The sequence below is a fragment of the Microtus oregoni genome, unplaced genomic scaffold (assembly GCF_018167655.1).
Source record: "Microtus oregoni isolate MIOR12 unplaced genomic scaffold, Mior012 000011F_ref0000422, whole genome shotgun sequence".
Lineage (NCBI taxonomy): Eukaryota > Metazoa > Chordata > Mammalia > Rodentia > Cricetidae > Microtus > Microtus oregoni.
The window spans coordinates 2342271-2363401 of record NW_024543070.1 but is presented as its reverse complement, the minus strand read 5'-3'; the positions used below and the strand labels follow the sequence as shown (position 1 = coordinate 2363401).

General features: G+C 45.5%; 1 protein-coding gene across 1 annotated transcript in view; it reads left to right on the top strand.

Annotated features, from left to right (window-relative positions):
- Positions 1-751: 751 nt before the first annotated feature.
- Positions 752-21131, top strand: part of LOC121453606 (putative histone-lysine N-methyltransferase PRDM6) — a 102729-nt gene continuing 82349 nt past the window's right edge. Inside the window, exons 1-3 of the mRNA XM_041660487.1 lie at positions 752-887; positions 1383-1989; positions 10107-10414. Of these exons, the coding sequence (XP_041516421.1) occupies positions 1401-1989; positions 10107-10414 (897 nt within the window). The 5' untranslated portion in view covers positions 752-887; positions 1383-1400. The remainder of the gene's footprint in view (positions 888-1382; positions 1990-10106; positions 10415-21131) is intronic.

The window sequence follows — 21131 nt, the reverse complement described above, 5'->3', positions numbered from 1 at the left end:
ACCAGCTGACCCAGAGGTGCCTGCCTGGTTTGTGATTTTCCAGTGCTTTCGGCATTATGCATTGCGCCTGCTCTTAGAAAAGACACAGTGCGGACAGAAGAAAGACAACAAACAAGTCGGAGACAGCATGTCAAAAAATAAATTTAAAAAAATAGTGTGTGTGTATAACAACAAAGGTGTCTGTGCAGGAGAGGCGGAGACGCATAGGGTGTCTGCGGGTCCAGCCCAGTTTGAACTTCCTTCTTCCCGCTCCCCTCCCCTAAGCCCCTTTGGCCTGCTCTCTCTTTCTTCTCTTTCCTCTCTTCTCCTCTCTTCTTCTTTCCCCTCCCTTCCTTTTCCTTTCCTCCCCTCCTCTCTCCTCTTGTCCTCTGCTCAGCTCTCTTCTTTGCTTTCCTCTTCTCTTCTTCTCTTTCTCCTCTCTCCCTCCCGTCCTCCCTCCCTCCTTTTCCCCAACTCCCTTCTCTCCTAACCCTTCTCCCCATACACGCGCGCGCGCGCGCGCACACACACACACACACACACACACACACGCACACACTCACACGAACGCACACACATGTATTTGGTGCTGTCGTAAAACCCACGTGTCCAGCCGGGGGGCTGCCAGAGCAGAGCCGAAGCTTCGAAGCTGCCGAGCGCTGCTGCCAGAGGCGGCTCAGTCCGGCATCCTCCAGCGCTCCGGCGCTCAGCGGAGCTGCTCTTGCGCCCTCCGCGGGCCTCGGCGGGCTTTGACGGCTTTTGCTGGCATCCCGGGAGGGTTCCCGGCTTCGGGTCTCTAAGGCTCTCCACCTCCTCAGCCTTGGGGTCATGTAGCTCGCCCGGGGCTCCCACTCTCCGGCCTCCGGACCGCGGGGAAGCTAGTACCGGCCGCCGTTCTCCATTCCCAGGTACGGCGGGGCAGGACTAGGACACTGAGTCGTGGGCCCCTCGCACCGAGAGGTTGGAGGTCTGGGGCAGGGGGCGGGGGGCGAGACTGTCCCGCCTCCCGGCGCCTGGGGCCAGCACGGCTCCGGCGCTGCGCCACTTCTCCTGGGGTTGGCTCCAGGGCGCTGGCTGAGGGCGGGGGCGACGTCCTGCCTAGATTTGTGCCGGAAAGCGCCGGGTCTTGGGGTCCCAGTTTAGCAGGGTAGGAGCTGGGATCGCAGGCTGCGAGGCGGCGCGCGGTGCACACAGCCACCTCTGCGCCGCACCGCGGCTTCCGAGTAAACTTTGCGCCCGGGTGGAGTTGGGAAGCGGGGGCCGCGGCCGCGAGCGGTGCTGCCGGAGCTGAGTGGGGCTCTAGTGCTCCACCCAGGTCCCCGCGGTCCTCCCGCACGCCCCTCTAGTCCAGGCCAGGGTCTCGCTCACGCTGCGCTCCTCCCTGCTCTCCTCTGCTCCCCCAGCTCGAAGCTCAGTCGGACATGCTGAAGCCGGGGGACCCCGGTGGCTCGGCCTTCCTCAAAGTGGACCCAGCCTACCTGCAGCACTGGCAGCAACTCTTTCCACACGGAGGTGGCGGCGGCCCGCTCAAAGGCAGCGGAACTACGCTTCCCCTTGGCGCACCCCAACCCCTGCAGCCGCCAGCGCCTCCGCCGCCTCCGGAGCGCGCCGAGCCTCCTCCGGACGGCCTGCGGCCACGGCCCGCCTCGCTCTCGTCCACCCCGGCTCCCTCCTCCACCTCCGCCTCTTCTGCCTCCTCCTGCGCCGCCGCCGCCGCTGCCGCCGCCGCGCTGGCGGGTCTCTCCGCCCTGCCGGTGGCCCAGATGCCGGTGTTCGCGCCTCTAGCTGCTGCAGCGGTGGCCGCGGAGCCGCTGCCCCCAAAGGACCTGTGTCTGGGCGCCTCCACGGGCCCCGGGCCGGCTAAGTGCGGTGGCGGCGGCAGCAGCGCCGGGGATGGCCGTGGCGTCCCGCGTTTCCGCTGCAGCGCCGAGGAGCTGGACTATTACCTGTACGGCCAGCAGCGCATGGAAATCATCCCGCTCAACCAGCACACCAGCGACCCCAACAACCGTACGTAGCCGCAGCCCTAGCTCGCCCGCTCTGTCCCGGCGAGGGCGACAGCCGGCAATGGTGGAGGAGGCCGGTAGGGTCCCAGGAGAATGACACGGGTGAAGGGTGGGGGAATCTTGGTCCAGGGCGCTGACCCGCGCTACCCACATCACTGTGGCCTAACTTTTCTGGAGTCTGAGAAGAGACGGGTGCCCGGAGTCACCTTGGGCTTCTGCCCCTCCGCTCTCTTTGGACCCCCCCCCGCTTCAGAGTCACAAGGTTTTGCCACCCCAGTGGCCCTCTGCCCTCCAGAAGCCCAGTGTTCAGGGCCAGGCGGGTACAGGCAGCTGGCGGTCCAGATTGCAAAGGTAGACCCAGCCTATCCTGATCGGAGCGAGGGAGGGACTCTCGGTGTTTCCAAGGAAGCATGGACACTGAGGTTTGCTTCTCGGTCTTTATTCCACCTTTGGAGTTAACGGTGGCAGCTCATTTTCGGGCCCCGTGATTATCGAGGTCTTGTTTTTCTTTCTTTTTCTTTTTTGAAACAATAGGTCAGTTTCTTCCTACAGGTAGGTATTAAAAGTAGGGCTACCATTTATTTAGGCGCTAAAGAAAAAAGGGGGAGCCCACAAAATGAGAAGAAAATTTCCAGTGTCAGGACAGTGTCTTTCGTTGCGGATCCCGCATTTCCCAGCAATCCTTGATCCTGCGGATGTTTGCAACCAATGTTGCTTTATTCGTTTTTAACAAAAACAGTTTTTTTTTAAAAAAAGTTAACAGTGATGGCAATTTCATAAAGGAACATACCTCTTCCTTAAGTAAACGGTGAAATGATTAGCTACCTATCTGAACTTCCCCAAACTTTCTGTATTCATAATTCCAAACGCTTCCTAAGCACAGTTATAGTCTGATATTTTGAAACAAAATCCTCAGTGAAGGATCAAGAATGTGTTTTGATGCGCATCTCTACTCGGTATTTTCAAAAATTACGGTATGTTAACACCTAAGGTTTTTGACAAATGCGTTAATTAGACTTTCTAAAGACTTAACGCAACTGGGTGAGAGTTACATTGAGAGTAGCATTCGTGCATCGGTTTTCTTCAATCCATTCTTCATTTGGTTTCTGTATAAGAAAAGTAGATGCCAAATGTTTACTTCTATTTTAATAAATTGCTCCCTGCAGAATGCCTGTCACACCAAAAAGTTCTTGATTTCTCACCAAAACGAAACGATATAATTAGAATAGTAATTTAAAGTTTTCTAAGCTGTTGCTTTGATAAACAACAACAACAAAGAAAGAAAACTATGGGCATCGAGGCTTATCGCTCTTCTTGAAATACTTATTGTCATAGAGATAGCAATTGCTAACCAAAAAAAAGCAGTTGTGTTTACCATTTCCTTTCTGGTGTCTAAGGGTAAAATATTGCTTTAAGAGCTGAAATTCCAATTTTGGGGTGCATTTAACAAAAAGACTAGCATATTTTGGGATTTCAGACCATTTTATAAAATTGCATTGTCTTAATCGAGTTCAAAGATGTGTGTTTCCTCGTGAATTCCTTCCAGATGTTGTCTTACAACCCGTTCTTTTTAAAGTGTGAAATAGAAAACTTGGCAGTAGTTCTTACTGCTAAGCAAAATATAATCATTGCAGATTGGGAACACCTTATCAAACTTGCAGTTACTTCTCTGTAAGAAATCTGGGTTGGAAAGGATACTAACTCTGGCTTTGTGTTGTGTTGTGTGTGATTTTTACAGGGTAGTAGTGAGACTTAAGGTATTTTCACTAGAGAAAACATCCACCAATCAGAGAAAGAATTAGGACAGATTACTAATTGACATATGGGTATGAACCAGTTTGTGATCTAGATAGCTTCCCCCACCCCCTGTTAGAGAGAATGATCTGTGGTTTTATTTATTGCTATTTTGTTAATCGTCTGGTATACTCTTTTGAGTCAAATGGTTTGATTCAATGTTCAAAGTGCAGGAGAGAGGACAGAGGAAGTTAGATTGTTACACTTCACTGGCTTGCTAATTAAAGGTACAGTTGGGAGGAAAGTAGAAAGGGAAAGTAGCTGTGGGTAATGGGAAACGGCCTCTGGTCCTGGGCAAGTAAACTTGGGACTCTTAAAGTCATGCATTGTATGGTGTGTTTTAAAGACGAGCAGTGACTGGGTTTAATCTAAGGAGTCATTTCAAACAAACCCCAAATGCAAAGACTTAAAACTTTCCCAGGTGCTTGTGGAGTTGGTGTTTTTGGCCCCTTGAAAGACAGAAAACAAAAGCTTCCCCTCATTTCTGTTCTGCATGCGGAGGGGTGAGGAGAGGAGACGTGTGGGGGGGGGAGGGAGGAAGGGGACTGAAGGAAGTAATTTTAATTTCCTCACGAGTATTTCTCTCTATAATTTTTCATGAAGTGATCATTCAGCAAAGCATCATGTTGTGACTTTGCATTAAAAGCGTATCAAGTGAGTTCTCTTACTAGTTCTTACTAGGCAAAAAAGCTCCTCCTCATTTCTCCCCTTCTGCGGTGATTAGTAAGGCAGGCCACCATTGCTCAGCATGGATAGCAGAGGCCACAGCAAATATGCTTGTAGTTCTTTCCTAGCAGATTTTCAAACACGCTGAACGCAAATTAGCCCAAGTGAGGTCCTTCAGTAGGTTCCTATTATTGAACTGCCTGCGAGTGATTGAGGTCCCCGGTCCACCCAAGCTCTCTAGGCTCTGCTGCTGCTCTCTTAAAAGTCAAGTGCTGTGTCAGGCAACACACAGAGCCCTTCTTTGCTGCTAGGTTGCCCTATCCCTGGGGCTCTTTCCCAGTGGCCTCTTCTCAAGTTCTGGGTAGCTGATGCGTTTTTTTCCTGAGACCTAGTCAGTCCTCCTGGAGGATGGTGGGATGTAGTTACTGGGCTTGCCCCGAGGATGTGAAGTTAGCGTTTCTTAATCTTGTGAAGATAGCTGGCGTCATACCGAGATGGCGGCTGGAAATGAACCTGTTCTGCTGTCTAGGCATAGAGTTGGGTCAACCTACACCTTAGCTATATGGGGGTGCTCTCTGACCCTTCTGATTTAGAAAAGCCTTGCTAGGCAGGGAACCGTTTGGGGAATGGTGGGTGTGGAAGCAGGGTTGCAGACTTCCCTGCAGGGAGTGACACTCTCAAAGGTGTGAGGGAAGGGACTGGGAAAGGATCAGCTTCGGTGGGGTTGCAGGGAGTTAGTGCTGGAGGATGTGGGGAACTGGGGAGTGTCCTGGGTTCCGACTTTATCTGAATCTCCCCTCACTTCTTTGTTGGGGTGCTTCTTGAGAACCTGCTAGCAGGATTGTAGTGCCAAGGAGACACACCCTCTGCTCCACTCCCATCCAGAGAATCTGGCTGTTAATGACCAGCAAGCGATTTATTATAGATTTCAGACCTGGTCCCCTGGGGGAGGGACTTCAGCGTTGGTGTGAGGCCTTTTTATATTGTTCTATTTTTCTTTTTTCTCACGTGTCGTGTGCCTTCCCAGCCCCACCTCATAACACACATGATTTAGCTATTTTACATCATTCTTTATCCAGAGCCCTGAAACTGAACATAGAACCATATATTAGATAGAGGTTAGACGAGGTGGTGACTGTTTATTTAAGGTGATAAAATGGTCCATCAGCAGTAATCTCCATCGATATGTGCCACCAGGAGATGAAGGATGAGGGGACAAGCCACAATTAATTGCCCTATAGTTTTGTAGGAGAGAGTGGAGCCAGCCCAGACCTGCTTCGATCTCCTCTCTCTGCCCCTATTCATCATCTCTGCCTTGTATATGGCGGCCTCGCAGGGGCAGAGGGCAGCCAGGTTTATCTCTGTGCAATATTCTCTCGCCCTCACACCTTGGCGTTCTCATTTAATTTATTAATACAGTCACCAGGAGACAAATAAAAATCCACATATTCTCCCTCCCTCTCCCTCTTTTCCTCCCTCTTTGTCTCTTTCATTGGTCCCTGGGCCAAGTCAGCAGGCTAGGCTGAGAAAGCCCTGCATTTCCGCGTGTTGCTGGCGGCCAGAATCCCCAGCGCATCCCTGTGAGCTGGGCCACCACAAAAGGTCCTTTTTCCTGGCGGCTGCCAGGTTTCGGTTCGCCTAGACTTACTTTGGAGTTGGTGAGGATGGTTGAGGTGAGGCGATTCCCTATTCTGGGTAGACGGGCCTGGTGGGTGTCCATTGCGGCTGGGTCCTCAGAATACATAGGCAGTCCTTCGTGGCTAAAAGCTGAGGGAGATCTTTAAACCGAATCCTTCGCAGGCGAAGGCATCCAGTCTGCAGGGTATCATTCTTTGTCCACACAGGTCCTGCACAAGGAAAGGCAGGACGTGATGGAGCCCTGGAAAGTAACTCAAGAGTGAGCCTCCTGGCCTGCACGCCTGGGCTGCCCTAGGACCCTCAACCCACTTTGTCTTCCCCTGGGGGCTTTGAACTCCGGTTGCCAGAAGGTGGCACTCCCGGGACCGATCAATGCGTCCCGGCCCCTCAGGGCTTGGCCTACGGGACCGAGGTCTGCGACCCCGACTGCCGCTGCCCAGAAGGATTTACAGCCAAAGCGACACCGGCTCAGCGGGCTCCCAAGTTACTCTGCGGTTTCCTTAAGAGAAGGATGTGAGAGTAGGAGGGACTGTGCACAGCAAAAGAGGAGGTGATCCCAGGCAAAGTTTGGTAGACAGAGTCCTACCGACACCCACACTTGCTTTTCAGTTCTTCAGCAGACAGCAAAAACCCTGAAGGGCTTTATGTTTCACCTTTCCCAGAATGAAAAGAGAAACGTTAGGAAATTGTCGCGTGGCCTGTTTTGCTCCTTTGCTCTGAATATAGGGTTCATTTAAATAGGGTGAAAATAGTGCGTGCACTTGAAAGCATTCCCACAGTAGGAAGGAGGTGGAGTGGGAGTGAAGGATCTCTCTCCACCCAGAAGGCCTGCTTTGGCAAGCTGGTAGCCCACAGCCTTCCTCATGGACCCTGGGCAGATGTGCTCAAGAGAGACCTAGATCGCCATAATTCTGTACCCTAAAGTGACATTCACATCATCTTGTGAATAATAACTGTAATCTTGTGCTGAAACCCCTGGTTTTAAAGGCTGGAATGCGGTGTGGGGAGCAGTCTGAGGATCTAGCTGGCCTCTCCTTCAAACCTTTTTATATGGGTGTCTGTGGCTCACCGGCTAGAAAGCACTGTTTGCCAACTTGTGACTATTTGTCAATCCCGAGAAAAAAGTTTCTTGTTCAAAACTTCCCCAGGCTCCCCTGGGACTCTGAGACAGGTTAGAAAGAAATGTCTTCAGTCCGAGGGATTTTGTGCGGTAGAAATGTTGGAGGTTTTACATAACTTTATTTTGACGGCGATTGGTCAACTCTTCTGAAAGGAATATTTTTACATTTTTTTATTAAGGCTCATATTAAGTGAACTAATTAGCATGGGCTGGGCTTGGCTACTTTTCCGTGAATTTAGGATTTAGTCTTCTAGATTTGGGGGAGCCTCAGTTCTTCAGAACTTCACAAAGTGATACTTTGGAAGTATGCTGTGGAGAAAAACAAGACCCAACCATGGAAGCGGGAGTTAGACAAGCGTTAGCTGTCATTCACTCCAAATATTATTGACGTGCACTTCTTTTCTGCGGAGCAGTGGCTGCAGTTAATTGCTTCTAATCTGTTTTATCCACGTGGGCGATGTGACGCTGCACAGATAGAACTGGGAAGCTGATAGGATTTTTGGCACGGGCTCTTAGGTTGTGCGTAATACATGTTTTTTTTTCTTCTCACTCTTTACTTACTTGAATGAACCAGAAAGGAATAATCAGTTAAGCATTCCCTGAGGTGATTTATATTTATTTTCATGGGCACATTGCCTTTTTTATTGTCATTTTTTAAAAAAAACTATTTTTTTGTTCAGGTGGTGAAAGGTCATTTTAATGCGTCTGCAATGTCAGACACATTAAAAATTATGGATAGTGGCTATATATTTCCCTATTGTTATACTTAGCTTCCTCAAGTCCAAGAGAGAGCCTTCCCTATAACTCTATAACTCAGTCATGCTGGAGTTCTTCTCGAGGCCCCCAAATGGTTACATCAGTAAACTCTTTCAGTTCTATTGATTGAGTCATGAGATGGTGTATAAAATTCTCCTGGCTTTCATTAGTCTTCCTGAATCTCTGCTTTTGAAGCCTTCCGGGCTCAGGCAGACTGAGATGGGAATCTTTGCACTGTCTCTTTCCAGTTTCTTGGCTCTTGGTCCTGTTCCAATGCTCCCCGAAATGTCTTTTGCTTCCTCTGCAAAATGGGAATTGGGGTACATAGAGTAGCAGTTTGCTGCAAGGCACACAGAAGGTCTTCAGGGATAAGAGTTGCTGTCGTTTTGTTTCTACAATATCTTGATTTTGTTTGTTGTTGTCCACAAGTAACAGTATGAGAGGCTGAATGGAATATTTGTTCCTGAATTGTTGACGTATGAATGAGTGTCAATATCCTCTCATCTAGGCCTTAGGGTCAAAGTCTTGAAGAGTTCTCACATTAGCCTGTGTTGCTGGCAGAGGGTGGGTATCTTTGAGTTAAGGAAGGCATACCTGCAGAAACAGGATGTTGCTTCTCATAGAAAGCTCGGGGATAGCTGCTAAGAAGTCACAACCAGCAGATCTCCTCACTCCTACAGTGGCAGGACACAGTTGACTGGAACCTCCAGTGAGATATGGGATGTTCACGCAGTCAACCATTCTTATCAAGCAATCAGCGTGACAAGGGTTCTCGCTCCATTCTGGGTTGTGGAGGAAGGTTCTGTGTGGAAAATTCTTTACTGATTTGCGTTGTCATGAATATCTGGGATGGTTCTGTAGTTTCAGCGCAGACATGGCACATTTGGAGTATCTGGGAAGGCTAGCTGCCATGGAGGCAGGGGGCAGGTGCCAAGAAGCCCCAAGGGCAACTCAGGTACCCTGATACGGGTTCTTACCATCTCCACCAGTGCAGCAGCACCAGGTTCCAGGGGCAGTGCCACAGAGCTCAGCTGCGGGAGGACCCTGAGGGTCCCCAGGGAGGCTGAACTCAGGAGGCGGAGTTGCGCAGGCAGGAGTCCTCTGAGCAGGCTAGCTGCACCAGGGAGTAGACACAGCGGCTCCGCCAAGCCCATTAATAACCCTTAGGCTCTGCGATTCCGACAGCATGGTCGCTGAAAGCCTAGCTTCTCCTGTCCGCCTAGCCCTTTCTGCCCAGTTCGAACCAAACAACATTGGGTGTTCTGGAGAGGCATGCCTTGAGGGTAGGAATCCCCGCGAGTGTGAGCTGTCTTCTCTGGAGTAAGTTAGGAACAGCTTCCGCAACAGCGTCACTAAATGAGACAATCTTATTTAACCTGGGCTCAGCCTTCTAGGCTGCTCATCGAATCATTACCCCGATCATTAGAGACCTTGATCCTTAAATTTCTTATCTGGTTTGGCCTCTGGGAAGAACTTGCATGTACACTCACTACCGACACCCCCACTGTCTCCTAGTTCCCACTTATCCTAGCAGTCTGGAGTCCCTGGGGTGGGCGCTGGACCGAGAGTAGGGGCGCAGCTCCCAGAGGGCGGGGACTGGGGCTTGCGCTCTGGCGACAGAGTTGGAAGCTGTGGAGTCCAGCGTTTGTACCTGTCACTCCCGCTTTGATAGCCCAAGAGCAGAACCAAATACTCAGGCGACTATCTGAGATAACCGGTTGGACAAGAAGCAGACTTCTGGAGGATGCAAGGATAAGCAAACCCTGAGGTTTGCTGGGGGAGGGCGAAGGCATAGGAACCGGTGAGGGTTAGAGAAGAAAAGCTTAAATGCAGGCAACTTGAACCGGAAGCAAAAGGTGCAAGCGTTAGGAGCCTGGAAAGCACACCTGGCTATGCAAACTCAACAATGAAGCCCTGAGTTGATCCTAGCAGGCATGTTTGAGTTGCAGGTTCCCAGGGTGCGGTGCGAGTTCCTTTCCGACAACCTGTGGCCTCGGCGCCCTTCTCTGGTGTCTCCTCAACAGGTGGTTTGTCTGCTGCAGTTAGGGAGTTTACCCGAGGATCGTCTCCCACCCCCCTCACCCACCCGCGAAAAAAGAGACCGGGTTAACACGCTCCTTTCTCTCCTTCCCTGGTGTCTCCCACAGGTTGCGACATGTGTGCGGACAACCGCAACGGGGAGTGCCCCATGCATGGGCCATTGCACTCTTTGCGCCGGCTTGTGGGCACCAGCAGCGCTGCGGCCGCTGCACCCCCGCCGGAACTGCCTGAGTGGTTGCGGGACCTGCCCCGGGAGGTGTGCCTGTGCACCAGCACTGTGCCCGGCCTGGCGTATGGCATCTGTGCTGCGCAGAGGATCCAGCAGGGCACCTGGATTGGGCCCTTCCAGGGCGTGCTCCTGCCCCCGGAGAAAGTGCAGACCGGCGCCGTGAGGAACACGCAGCACCTCTGGGAGGTAAGCTGCCCTAGCTAGCTGAACACCTTGCCCTGAAGCCTGGGCCCTGGGCAGAAGCCCAAACCCCATCCTCTGCCCCTACTGACATTTAGGGGACTGAGTTCCCCTCTTCTGTGGAGGGCTGGCTTCTGAAGTTCCGGCAGTGAGGGGTCTGTGGGTTGCAGAAATCGGAGCCACCTTAACCTGCTTGTGTTCAAACTGGGAAGGATTAGCCCCTAGGCCTGTCAATCTTGAAGAAAAGAGAAAACAGCCTAGGAGGAGGTAGAGTTACTATTAGAGCTAGGTGACCTGAATGCCAGGTTCCCAGCTCTTTTCTGTGCCTGGAGCCACAAAAACAGAGAGGGGACAGTCGGGTAATTTCTCAGATGAAAACAAGCTTGCAGTGTTAAGGAAAAGTGCTTGCTTGCTTAATAAGAAGGAACACCTGGTCCTTGATGCTACTTAACTGGAAAGACAGTGAACACCTGTAACCCTAGCACGGGGAGGTGGGGGTAAGAAAGTCAGAAGTTCAAGGTCACCCTAACTTACATAGCAAATTTGGGGCCAATTCTAGGTCATCTAAAACATTTTTTTCTTTTTTTTGGGGGGGTGGGTGGGTAAATGCTGACTGTGAGAGACCAAAATAGAACTTTTGAAAGTCTAGAACTTTGAAAGTCTCCAAACCCCTTTATGAGTTATATTGTAAATCAAAACTTAAAAAATTGGTTTCCCTTCTGACAAAGTGAAACTATACAACTTTCAACGAGGTAGATAATCAAAGCATGAGAAAACAGCATTTTGTTATAAGGTAATCTGGACTATGATTTAAAAATATCGTATCTGAAAAATTCTGACCAGAGCTTCCTGCTTGATCACTGAGGTCCACTCCTGAAAGATAGAGGATTATAATCAGATAATCCTTTGGCTGATTTTAGCTACTCCACTCATGGAGAACTAGTTTTGAAAGACTAACTACTAGAGGCCATAATTGTAAAGAATCCTTTGGCTGATTTTAGCTACTCCACTCATGGAGAACTAGTTTTGAAAGACTAACTACTAGAGGCCATAATTGTAAAGAATCCTTTGGCTGATTTTAGCTACTCCACTCATGGAGAACTAGTTTTGAAAGACTAACTACTAGAGGCCATAATTGTAAAGATAGAGGATTATAATCATATAATCCTTTGGCTGATTTTAGCTACTCCACTCATGGAGAACTAGTTTTGAAAGACTAACTACTAGAGGCCATAATTGTAGATGCTGTAAATCTGCAGCCCGGTCAGAGTCATCAGAAAGAGTTAGCTGGGTGGTAGTGGAGGTGCACACGTTTAATCCCAGCACTCAGGAGGCAGAGGCAGGTGGATCTCTGTGAGTTCGAGACCAGCCTGGTGTACAACAGCAAGTTCTAGGACAGATGAGGTTGTTACACAGAGAAACCCTGTCTCAAAACAAGCAAACAAAAAAATAAGGAAGGAAGGGAAAAGTAAAGAAGTCAGAGTCTTATTGTTGGGGCCTTATTGTACAAGAGGACCCTAGGACTTCAGTATGGGGCTATTTCGGCAACAGTATGCTTTCTGGTTACACATGGCTCAGTGGCTTGCCAGTGTGATCATTTTTGTGGTGAACTGTCCCAACTCACTACATAAAACTTAATAATCCATTTACATGTCTACTGAGATCCCTTTGACCAGCTTTGTGTTAGGGACTGGAGAGAGTGTTGTAACAGTTACTGTCCAGAAGCCTCACGTGACTGCTGGGGTCAGGGGACTGAGGCCTGTGTTTGCAAAGTCTCCCTTGATGGAGGAGGAATGTCCCTCGGAGGTGAGGACAGGGTAACCCAAGGGCTGCCCACTCTGTACTTATCCACAGAGTCCTGGATCCGGGCTTCCAGTGTCCTGATCACTCCTAAACAGTTGTTGGAAAGCAGTTGAACATTTTTGTCTTTCTGGATGGAGTCCCTGAGCAAGGGGGTCAGGGGTGGACATATTTATGTCACCAAATGAGGCTTTTCTTAAAAAACCAAAACCAACAGGAAACATTCAGAAATTTAAGGTCCAGAACAGGCAGGAGGAAGTCAGTGGTCTGGGATGAAACTGCCTAGCAGAATGGACAAGTAGAACACAATGAGAACACCTGGCTTTGACGCCCTTCCTCGTTGCTTGCTTTCTTCTTTTTTTTTTTTTCCTCAATAATTCAGTTGTAACCTCCGGTGCTTCACGTTTAGAAAGTCTGTCCATGCACTCTTCATGCTCCAGTGGTGTTATTAAAGACTCTAATATCACATTGTTAAATGTCTGCCGATGCTTCCCAGGGAAACCCGCAAAGCGGTGGTTTGTGGTCCAATACAGATTTTTTTCTATCTGAAAATGTGAAACCGGACTGATCCCGCCCTCTGAGGCTTGTCTATTTTTAGACTTTGGAGAACAAAGCCATAAATGCGAAAAAAAATTCCCATAGTTCATTTTTTTTTTCCTAGAAGGCTTTGAGTGATTGGGCTGTTGGTCTGAAGCCACTACACAGACAGAGGTCAGCAATACATATTAACGAGGAAAGCCATGAAACTTCTTTGTTACACTTTTGATTAGTACATGGTGGGGGAAATAATTCTGTCATAATAATAAGACTGCTTTCTTTTCTTGATACTTCCATGGATTTAAAGGGAGTTTCACCTCTTGTTTAGGGTATGTGACTTGTGTGTATTAGGAAGATGTATAAAGTTAAGTTCTTGGTGTTAACTGACCTACTAGGTTTGTGCTTGAATGATCTATCTATAGGCTCCCACTCCTAGTTCAGAACATAATTAATCTATTTTATCATTCCTCTCTAATAATAATTAGAATGACTCTCATTTGCGGGGTGGGGCTGAAGGGATATTAAAATTTCAACCATGTAAAATATCTCCTGAGAGGTGGTAAAAATTTGTTCCTGACTGGGGTGCTTTAGTGGCAGTGACCATTTGTGGTGACAGGACCCTTTTTAAAATAGGGCCTAGACTTTCATTAGTATAATTACTTTTAAGATATGAAATATGAATGGCTGGGAATGTAGCTGAGTTGTTAGAGTGCTTGCCTCGCGTGTGTGATTTCCCGAGTTTGATCCTCGTTACTGTATAAAATTAGGCCATTTTGTGGGAGGTGGAGAGGGATCAGGCATTCAAAGTCAGCCTTAGCTACATAGGAAGGAAGTTTGAAGACAGAAGAGGCTGTTTGAGACCCTGTCTTACCAAAACAAAATATTAAAAAAATGAATAAATTATGATTTAAAAATTTAAGTATCATGATTTATGAGACATTTGAATCAAGTCATTTTTAATAATAGGCAAGTATAAATATTGAATTGCCTTTTAAAATTTAAGTTTGCCTTCTATCCTGAAAAAGTCGAATCATTGTTTATTTCCGGTAGTGTCCATGACTGGACTACCCCACAGATCTTCCCAGGAAAGGCTTCACAGCGGTTTTGATGACTCACAAAATATTCACATAAATATTATCTTAGACATTTTCTAAGATACAAATTCTACAGCAGAATTTCAAGAAAGTGAATCATGACTCTTCATTTTAAAAATCAACCGTAAACATTCTTCTTCCTAGTCTTTTTTTCTTAGTATATTTTGAAGAAATGTCTTCATACCTAGAGTTCAATTCTCCGTTCCGGATAGATCTCACCGGGGTAGCTTATCTTTATTTGGGTACAGTAAATGGATTGCTAATTTCCCCTACTCCTCTTTCTGAGTGGATGGTGGATCTTTGTTTCAGTTTACAGTTCACTGTGTGGCTGGCTCTGTCTCAGCAGTTGTGCACAGGAAGGGTTAGGAGAGAAGCAAACAGATTCACACCTAGGTAGTCTTTTAGATCACTCATTAAAAGCTTCATTTTATTCGTAGGAGAACTTTTAAATGTTTGCTGCACATTGCCATGGAGAATTCGTTTGTAAGCATGCCGTCATGTTCTAGGTTAGCGTTTTCACTGTGTATGATCCCAGCGATGCAGAATACAGCAGCTTAAAGGAGTTAGACACCATCTTATGCTACCGTTCTACGCGATTTGAATCTTCAGGCATTTATGAGGAGAGCTTGTCTTTTCTTCAATTCTCCCTGTATCCAGTGATCTAAGGTTATTAATTTTTTTCCAGTGGAAAGAGATTAGCAAGTTAAAGCCAAATTTAAAAGACAAAATCCAAATTACTTTTTTCTATTTGGCCAGTTACTTTTGGGATTCGAATTTTAATGTGTTTTAAAAAGTGACAAGTTTAGATACTTGAAACAAAACCATTACAGAAAACACTAAGTGGCCCTATAGCTATATGCATTTATTCTAACCCGATGTGGACACAGGCTTTAGTTCTATTTAGATGTACTGGGCAGAAATCATTCAGAGAGAGCACACTCTCCACAGTTATGTCTTATAGATGGGAGTGAGATAACTATCCTAATGTGTTCTCTGATGAGGAAGTGAAAAGGCACATTTGATTCCAACATTTATGAAAACATCATCTTGGTTATTAATGTGCTCTTTTTTCCCCTTGAGAGAAATTAGTCTAGCTGTATATGGTTTCCTCTTTCTGCTTAACATCAGAATTTAATATGACTAGACCCGAGGAATGCACGCAGTGTATACTTAATATTCTGCTGGAATAAAATACCAAAGTTTGAAATAAAGTCACAATCTAAGATAAGCTAGAATTACATCTTTCAACTCATGGTCTCACTTGACAAGAAATTTTAACAACAATGACAAAATAAAGTTGTACCCATTTTCACCGTCATTTTTTTCCCCTGCTAATTGAGATAACGTAGTGGCTTGTTAGGATTACAGTCAAGGTTCTGGAGTGGAATTTAATTTTATACAACCTGTCTTCCCTTTCGCTTGAATAAGCCTGAGTGTGTCATTGTCATTCACACTCTCTTTAAAGATGAGCTGTAAAAATCAAGGAGGATAGCATAATATGGGCTTTTTTGTGGTTTGACTCTGTGCCATGATATTTTAGACATAATAAGAGTTCTGCTTAAAGTAGATGGTCTAATTTTTAGCATTACCATTTAGCTTGCATCAAAAAATATTAGCGAAAACCAGTGTTGAATATATATTTCATGCTGCTAAATGTTTATATGTCAAAACCATCAAAGGCAATTGATACCAGAAGGAAATGGACTGATTTTATTTTTTTGACTGTGCTGTGTAATTTTTTATTAATAACTCTATTATATATATACATGCACACATAGATATATATTTGGGTGTGAAAAAATCATTTGAATCAATACTTTTATATTAAGTTAAAAATCACTTAAAATTGTTCAGGGATAATATTGTAACTGTAAATGCCATATTTTGTTTTATACACTCTGGCTCATATCGGCCTTTTCTCAAGACAGGGAAAGACAGGCTCTATAAATTTTGTGACTGTCACGTTACAGTGAAGTAAAAATGATATTTCAGCCACTTATCACTTAGTATACTACTCCAGATATCAATGTAGTTAAAAATAAGTCAATTTCACAAAACTCCAGTCATTTCTTCATTAAAAGTGAGCTACTGCTATGTCCTTGCTATGTTTTCAGGCAGGCACCCTAACAGCTGGCGGGCATCCCTGCCTTTGCCTCATTTGATTTGAAGATGTCGTTTATAGAGGGTGCCCGTTTGATAGAGTGAGAGAGGTTTGTAGTTTTACATAAACTGTAAAGCCATCTGCTGCTTTCTGGAATGGTTTCCAGCATTGTGTTAAAAATCAAAGATGTAAGGCTTCACGTTGGCTCTGACAGGGTCTCTTTTAAGTCCTTTTGGCTTAGGTCTCATAGTCTCCTTGGTTTTCCAAATCCCTAAAAGACTTAGCTTAAAAAACAAAACTTTAAAAACCTATTTGGAAATCCTTGCATGGGTGAGGTTTCATCTAAGCATAAACTTGACATGGCGTATGTGGCAGGAGTAAATGCCTTATGAAGTTGATGTATTCTGTGCACGCAGGACTAGGTGTCTCATTTTATTTATTATCTGGAAGCTGACTTTTTTGTTTTATTGAGAGCATTTTGTCCCTGGGAAGAAAATGATTCACAAGTATTTCTTGCTTCAAAATGGTATTGTCTTCTTCTGTCATTTGTTATTTTTCATTCCTCTGCCTTAATAGCAGAATGGAGGAAGCAAAGTGGGCATCTTAGAGGTTGTGCTGAAGACACAATCTCTTCCCCATCATATGTCAGGCCAGCAGGTGGTGTGATGGAAACGTGGTCCCCAGAGACTGACGGAGGGTGCCGGCTCATTCCCCTGTGCAAATTACAGCAATTTTTGGTGTTTGTGAGAAAGCTATGCTTCACCTTAGAGTCACAGAGAGCTGTAGTGTAGTTTTATGGGTTAAACACGTTCGATCGTGTGGGAAAACCTGCACCTTGTTCAGCTCCTGCAGTAGTAGGGAGGTTCTCTTTTCTCCAGGGATGGCTGTGAGACATTGGTGGTGTGCAGATGTTCTGAAGGCAGCTGTATATAAAATCGGAGCCCGCCTCTCTTTTGCTTTCTTTCTGTTTCAGAACCATATATGCTCCAAGATTTCATGAGTTCAGACATTCCTTGTGTATTTACACAAGAAACATAGACTCTGGTGTAAGTACTTAGCATAAAAGTCGGTGAAGCCAGGGACCGGCATCTTTTTTTCCCCCGGTGAGCATTTACCACCTCGCTCAGATAAGTTACAGAATTCCATTATCCAAATTGTTACACATGTGTGACAGAGGTTGACCTTTTGTCATGTCAGTCCTCTTTGTGTAGGCCCCAGGCTCCAGCCTAATGGCTCAAACCCTGATTTACTCACTGTAATAAGGGCAGGAGGTCGAGCTTGTCGGCTGGCTGTTCGTCCTCTTCCCGGAGCCTGGCTGAAGGCTGTTAACACAAAGCTTTTCAAAGTGAATTTACAAGCGGCAGCCCTGACAGAGGCCAATCAGTGCACCATAAATGTCAGGTTAGTGAGACTGAGCAGTAAGTAAGGCACTGACAGTACACTATTGGCCGGAATCAATTGGCCAAGGATTAACCAAGTAATCTATGCGCGGAGGGCTTAGGGGACCCAGTGTGCTGCCTGGGTTTCCAGGTGGGCTCGGGAGATCCACCTGTTAGTGGACAGTGAGGATCGGGACAGCGTATGTTTGCGTGATTCACAGTTTGGGAGATTAGCACGATGGTGGAGCCCGCAGACTCCGAGACTTGGTGGTTAAAAAAAAAAAAAAAAAAAAACTGGGCCAGCATTAGGAGAAAAGGAGAGATAAACTGTTATGATATGTGTTGTCAGGGCTGGGGGATGTTCCCACTGTGTTACAGTTCATACATTACAAGGTCAGTTGTTGTTTTTTTCCAGATTCCAAAACTGTAATGGTTTACATAAACGCACAGACATGAACACGCCTGTTCCTTTGCTCCTCACGAAGCTCCGGAGCATGGAACTTTGGTGGAAGTCACTAATGAGTGATCACGGATTGAGGGTCTGAATATCCATGAGATGCGGTTTCCCTACCAGACGGAATGTTTTTATCATTTTGTGTAATGACAGCCTAGACAACAATTCATTGAGCTCTGAAGGCATCGGCATTAAAATGGAGGAATCCATTAAAATGCCCCATGCAAGGATTTATAAATTAGGCAATTTCCTTGATTATTGCAATCATTTACAACATTGATTGTTCCAGTGTGGTATAGACAGATTTTAGCAATGATCATTGACAGCAAGCGCATTGTCTGATATCTATAGTTACTGATCACTAAAATAGGTCACTAAGCCCCCACCCCGCGGTTCCTGCTTCTCAAGGTCAGGCAGCCTTGCTAGGAAGCTTCAATTACCTCCAGAAGAGACTCACCTAGGCTCCGAGAAAGGAAGGGCAGGTTGTTGTCAATGTTACAGAGCTGTTTATTAGTTATTTTGAAAACACCAACACAGCATGTGGTTCAGCCTAGCTGGACACTCAGTCCTCCTACCTCAGTCTCCTGGCCTCATTGCGTTATTGTAAGGTTTTACTCTGGCTTTGGAGAGAGCGTTGACCGCACCCGTAGGAATCTGATCAGTACACCTTTGATAGGATCCCCATTTCAAAGGGAGTAAGTTTTGCAAATTGCAGCTGTGAAGTGTTTGTTTGACTCCAGATCTGGACATCAATAACAGGTTTTATTTGTTGGTCCTCAGACTTCTAATTATCCAACAGATATATCGTAGAGTCCCTGGGTTTTAGGTCAATTAGTTCTGGAAGGCATAATAAAGATGCTGCTACAAAGTGTGAACTGCTCAACAGGCAGCGGGTTCTTCTATAGGAGAGCGCACACGAGTTCACTGGTTCTTAATCACTAACCACAAACCACAAGTTGCTTTTATTCCTGAAGTATCAGTGATGGGCAAGCCAAATGTGTCTGCAGGGCTCCATCCAATGAAAGCGAGCTGTGTGGTTTCTGCTTAGTACGAAATAACTGACTTTAGGACATTTGCTTTTAATCATCATTTTTCTCGTTTGAAACATTAAAACAAACCGAGGCTTGTGAAATAATAACTTTTGAAAAAAAATGTCTGACACTGCTGGACATACCAGGGGGGGGGGGGCTTGATTTTTGTCCTGATTGGGAATGTGTAAGATTTTTATGTCAAAGTAGTTTTCTGTTTTAAAAGGAGGAATGTTGCATTTCAAGAAGTTGGGGAAATTGGTGGCACTTTCTGTTCATTTGGCTACTGTTGCCGGCGAAGTCAGAAGTTCATTTTCATTTCAATCAGCTGGAAAACTCTCTGCTTAGAACCAGGGAGAGGGCAGCATGTTCCCTGCTGGGCCTCGGCTTTATCTCCTTATTTTCATTTATATAAAATTTCCCCCAATAACATTTCTGGTTTCTGTCTAGTATTAAAAAAGCAATGTGACCTGCCCTGTCTCAAATGAACTGTGAATGAGGCGCTCAGTATTTTAAACGATTCTCCCAGGGCCCCTGTACTATTATTTAATAAACCATAATCTACAGTAGGCGGTTGTGAAATCACGTCATGGGATTTAAGCTCATTTTATTAAAATGAACAGTGTTCTTCACTCTGTGATAATTTTAAATTAAAGTGGCCTCCAATAATGAAGTCTCATCTTTAGAAAGACTCAGTGTAATCTAATGCAGTAGAAACGACTTAAGTGCTTCTTAATTGGAATCAAAGTAAATGCAATCAAGGCACATTTTCAGCATCTTGTAAAGCACCAAAAGCTTGTTAGCCTACTTTGGCACAGTAATATTTATTGCAAGGAACAGCGCTAAGTCCTCTATCTATTCAAAAAGACCACAGAAGAGTAGGCAGCCCCTACACCCTGTAGATTTTTAAGGGAGAATATAGTTCTTCTGGAACCTGTGATGTAAAAGATATACAAACAGAAAGCAACCTAACCACAACCACACTACTAAAGGAAGCATTGAATTTCAGCTCCTTGTGATATAATGCTTCACTCCAATGATTTACAGAATGGAAAGTCCATTGTTAAGTTTTAAGACAGTATCAATGGATTTTTGCATTAGAAGTAATTAATGCACACATAAGAATTCAAATGATATAAAGCTACAAACAGCACCGATGGCTTTCAGAATGGCCTGCGAGGGAGGGCTGACAATGAGAATAGACGTTTATTCTACGGAGCCACTGCTTTGGAAAAGGATGTTTGTACGATGTCCTTGATACCCCAAACAACATTTTTATAGCAACACACAGTGGGACTGTTTGCCCAGGCTCTACAGCAAATGCTTAAATTTGGTTCACAGTGAGCAGGTTTGAATTCTAAGTCTGGTCTCACGCACCCATCCCTGTACCTGGTGAGAAATTTTGTTGACAGTCAGCAGACCCTTTGGTATCACAGAAACACTTCTGATCTTTAAATATGCTCTATAGCATGCATGCTTCATAAAACAAGAGGCCTTTTCAGGACTGTTTCTTCAAGGAGGAGAGAAATCTATTTCTTGTACCTGGAAGAGTTAACAACAATCAAAAAAAAAAAAAAAGGTGCCAGCATGCTCTAAAATGCTTTTTTAAACTATGAAGAGCTGAAATTATATAGCTATGTGTTAGGCCTGAGAGAAACTACTTAATCTCTCCCTGTGTATTAATCAGAATAATAGCTTAGAGTGCTGTACAGATACGAGAAAATTTGGGCAGCAGTGCAGAATTCCTCCCACTTTCAGTTGTTTTTTAGTAGTAAATTTCACCTCTAGTACACTCTACATAGATAGAAAATAGTTTGGGCCTGGGCAAGAAAAAAGATCAAAGTATGGTACTTTTGAATAAAAATGTCTTTATGAAGCCATCACTATATATACAGTGACTATCCACCAATGAAATTTTCTAAAGAATTTGATTATTTACCTATGAAAACAGAAGATCATATACACGAGACCACAATATGCATCTTGGACTTAATTACTTACAACAAAATCAGGTTTAAATAATATTTTAATGCAATGTTCGAGCTTGCTCACAAATAAAGTATTAGGTACTAAAGAGATATACCACACAGTGTAGATATTTTTTAAATTACTAAATGGCCTTTTCTATTTGATTTCATATTTTTATTTTTAAATTTAATGCATATATTTTGGCATATCGTGGGATGTTTTGATGCGTGTATACATTTGTAATGTTCAAGTCAAGGCAGTGTATGTCCTCCAACATTTATCATGGACTTCCAGTGAAAATGCTGAGTATGTTTCCAGCTGTTTTGGAGTCTATCATCCAGTACTATCATCTAAGCTATTCA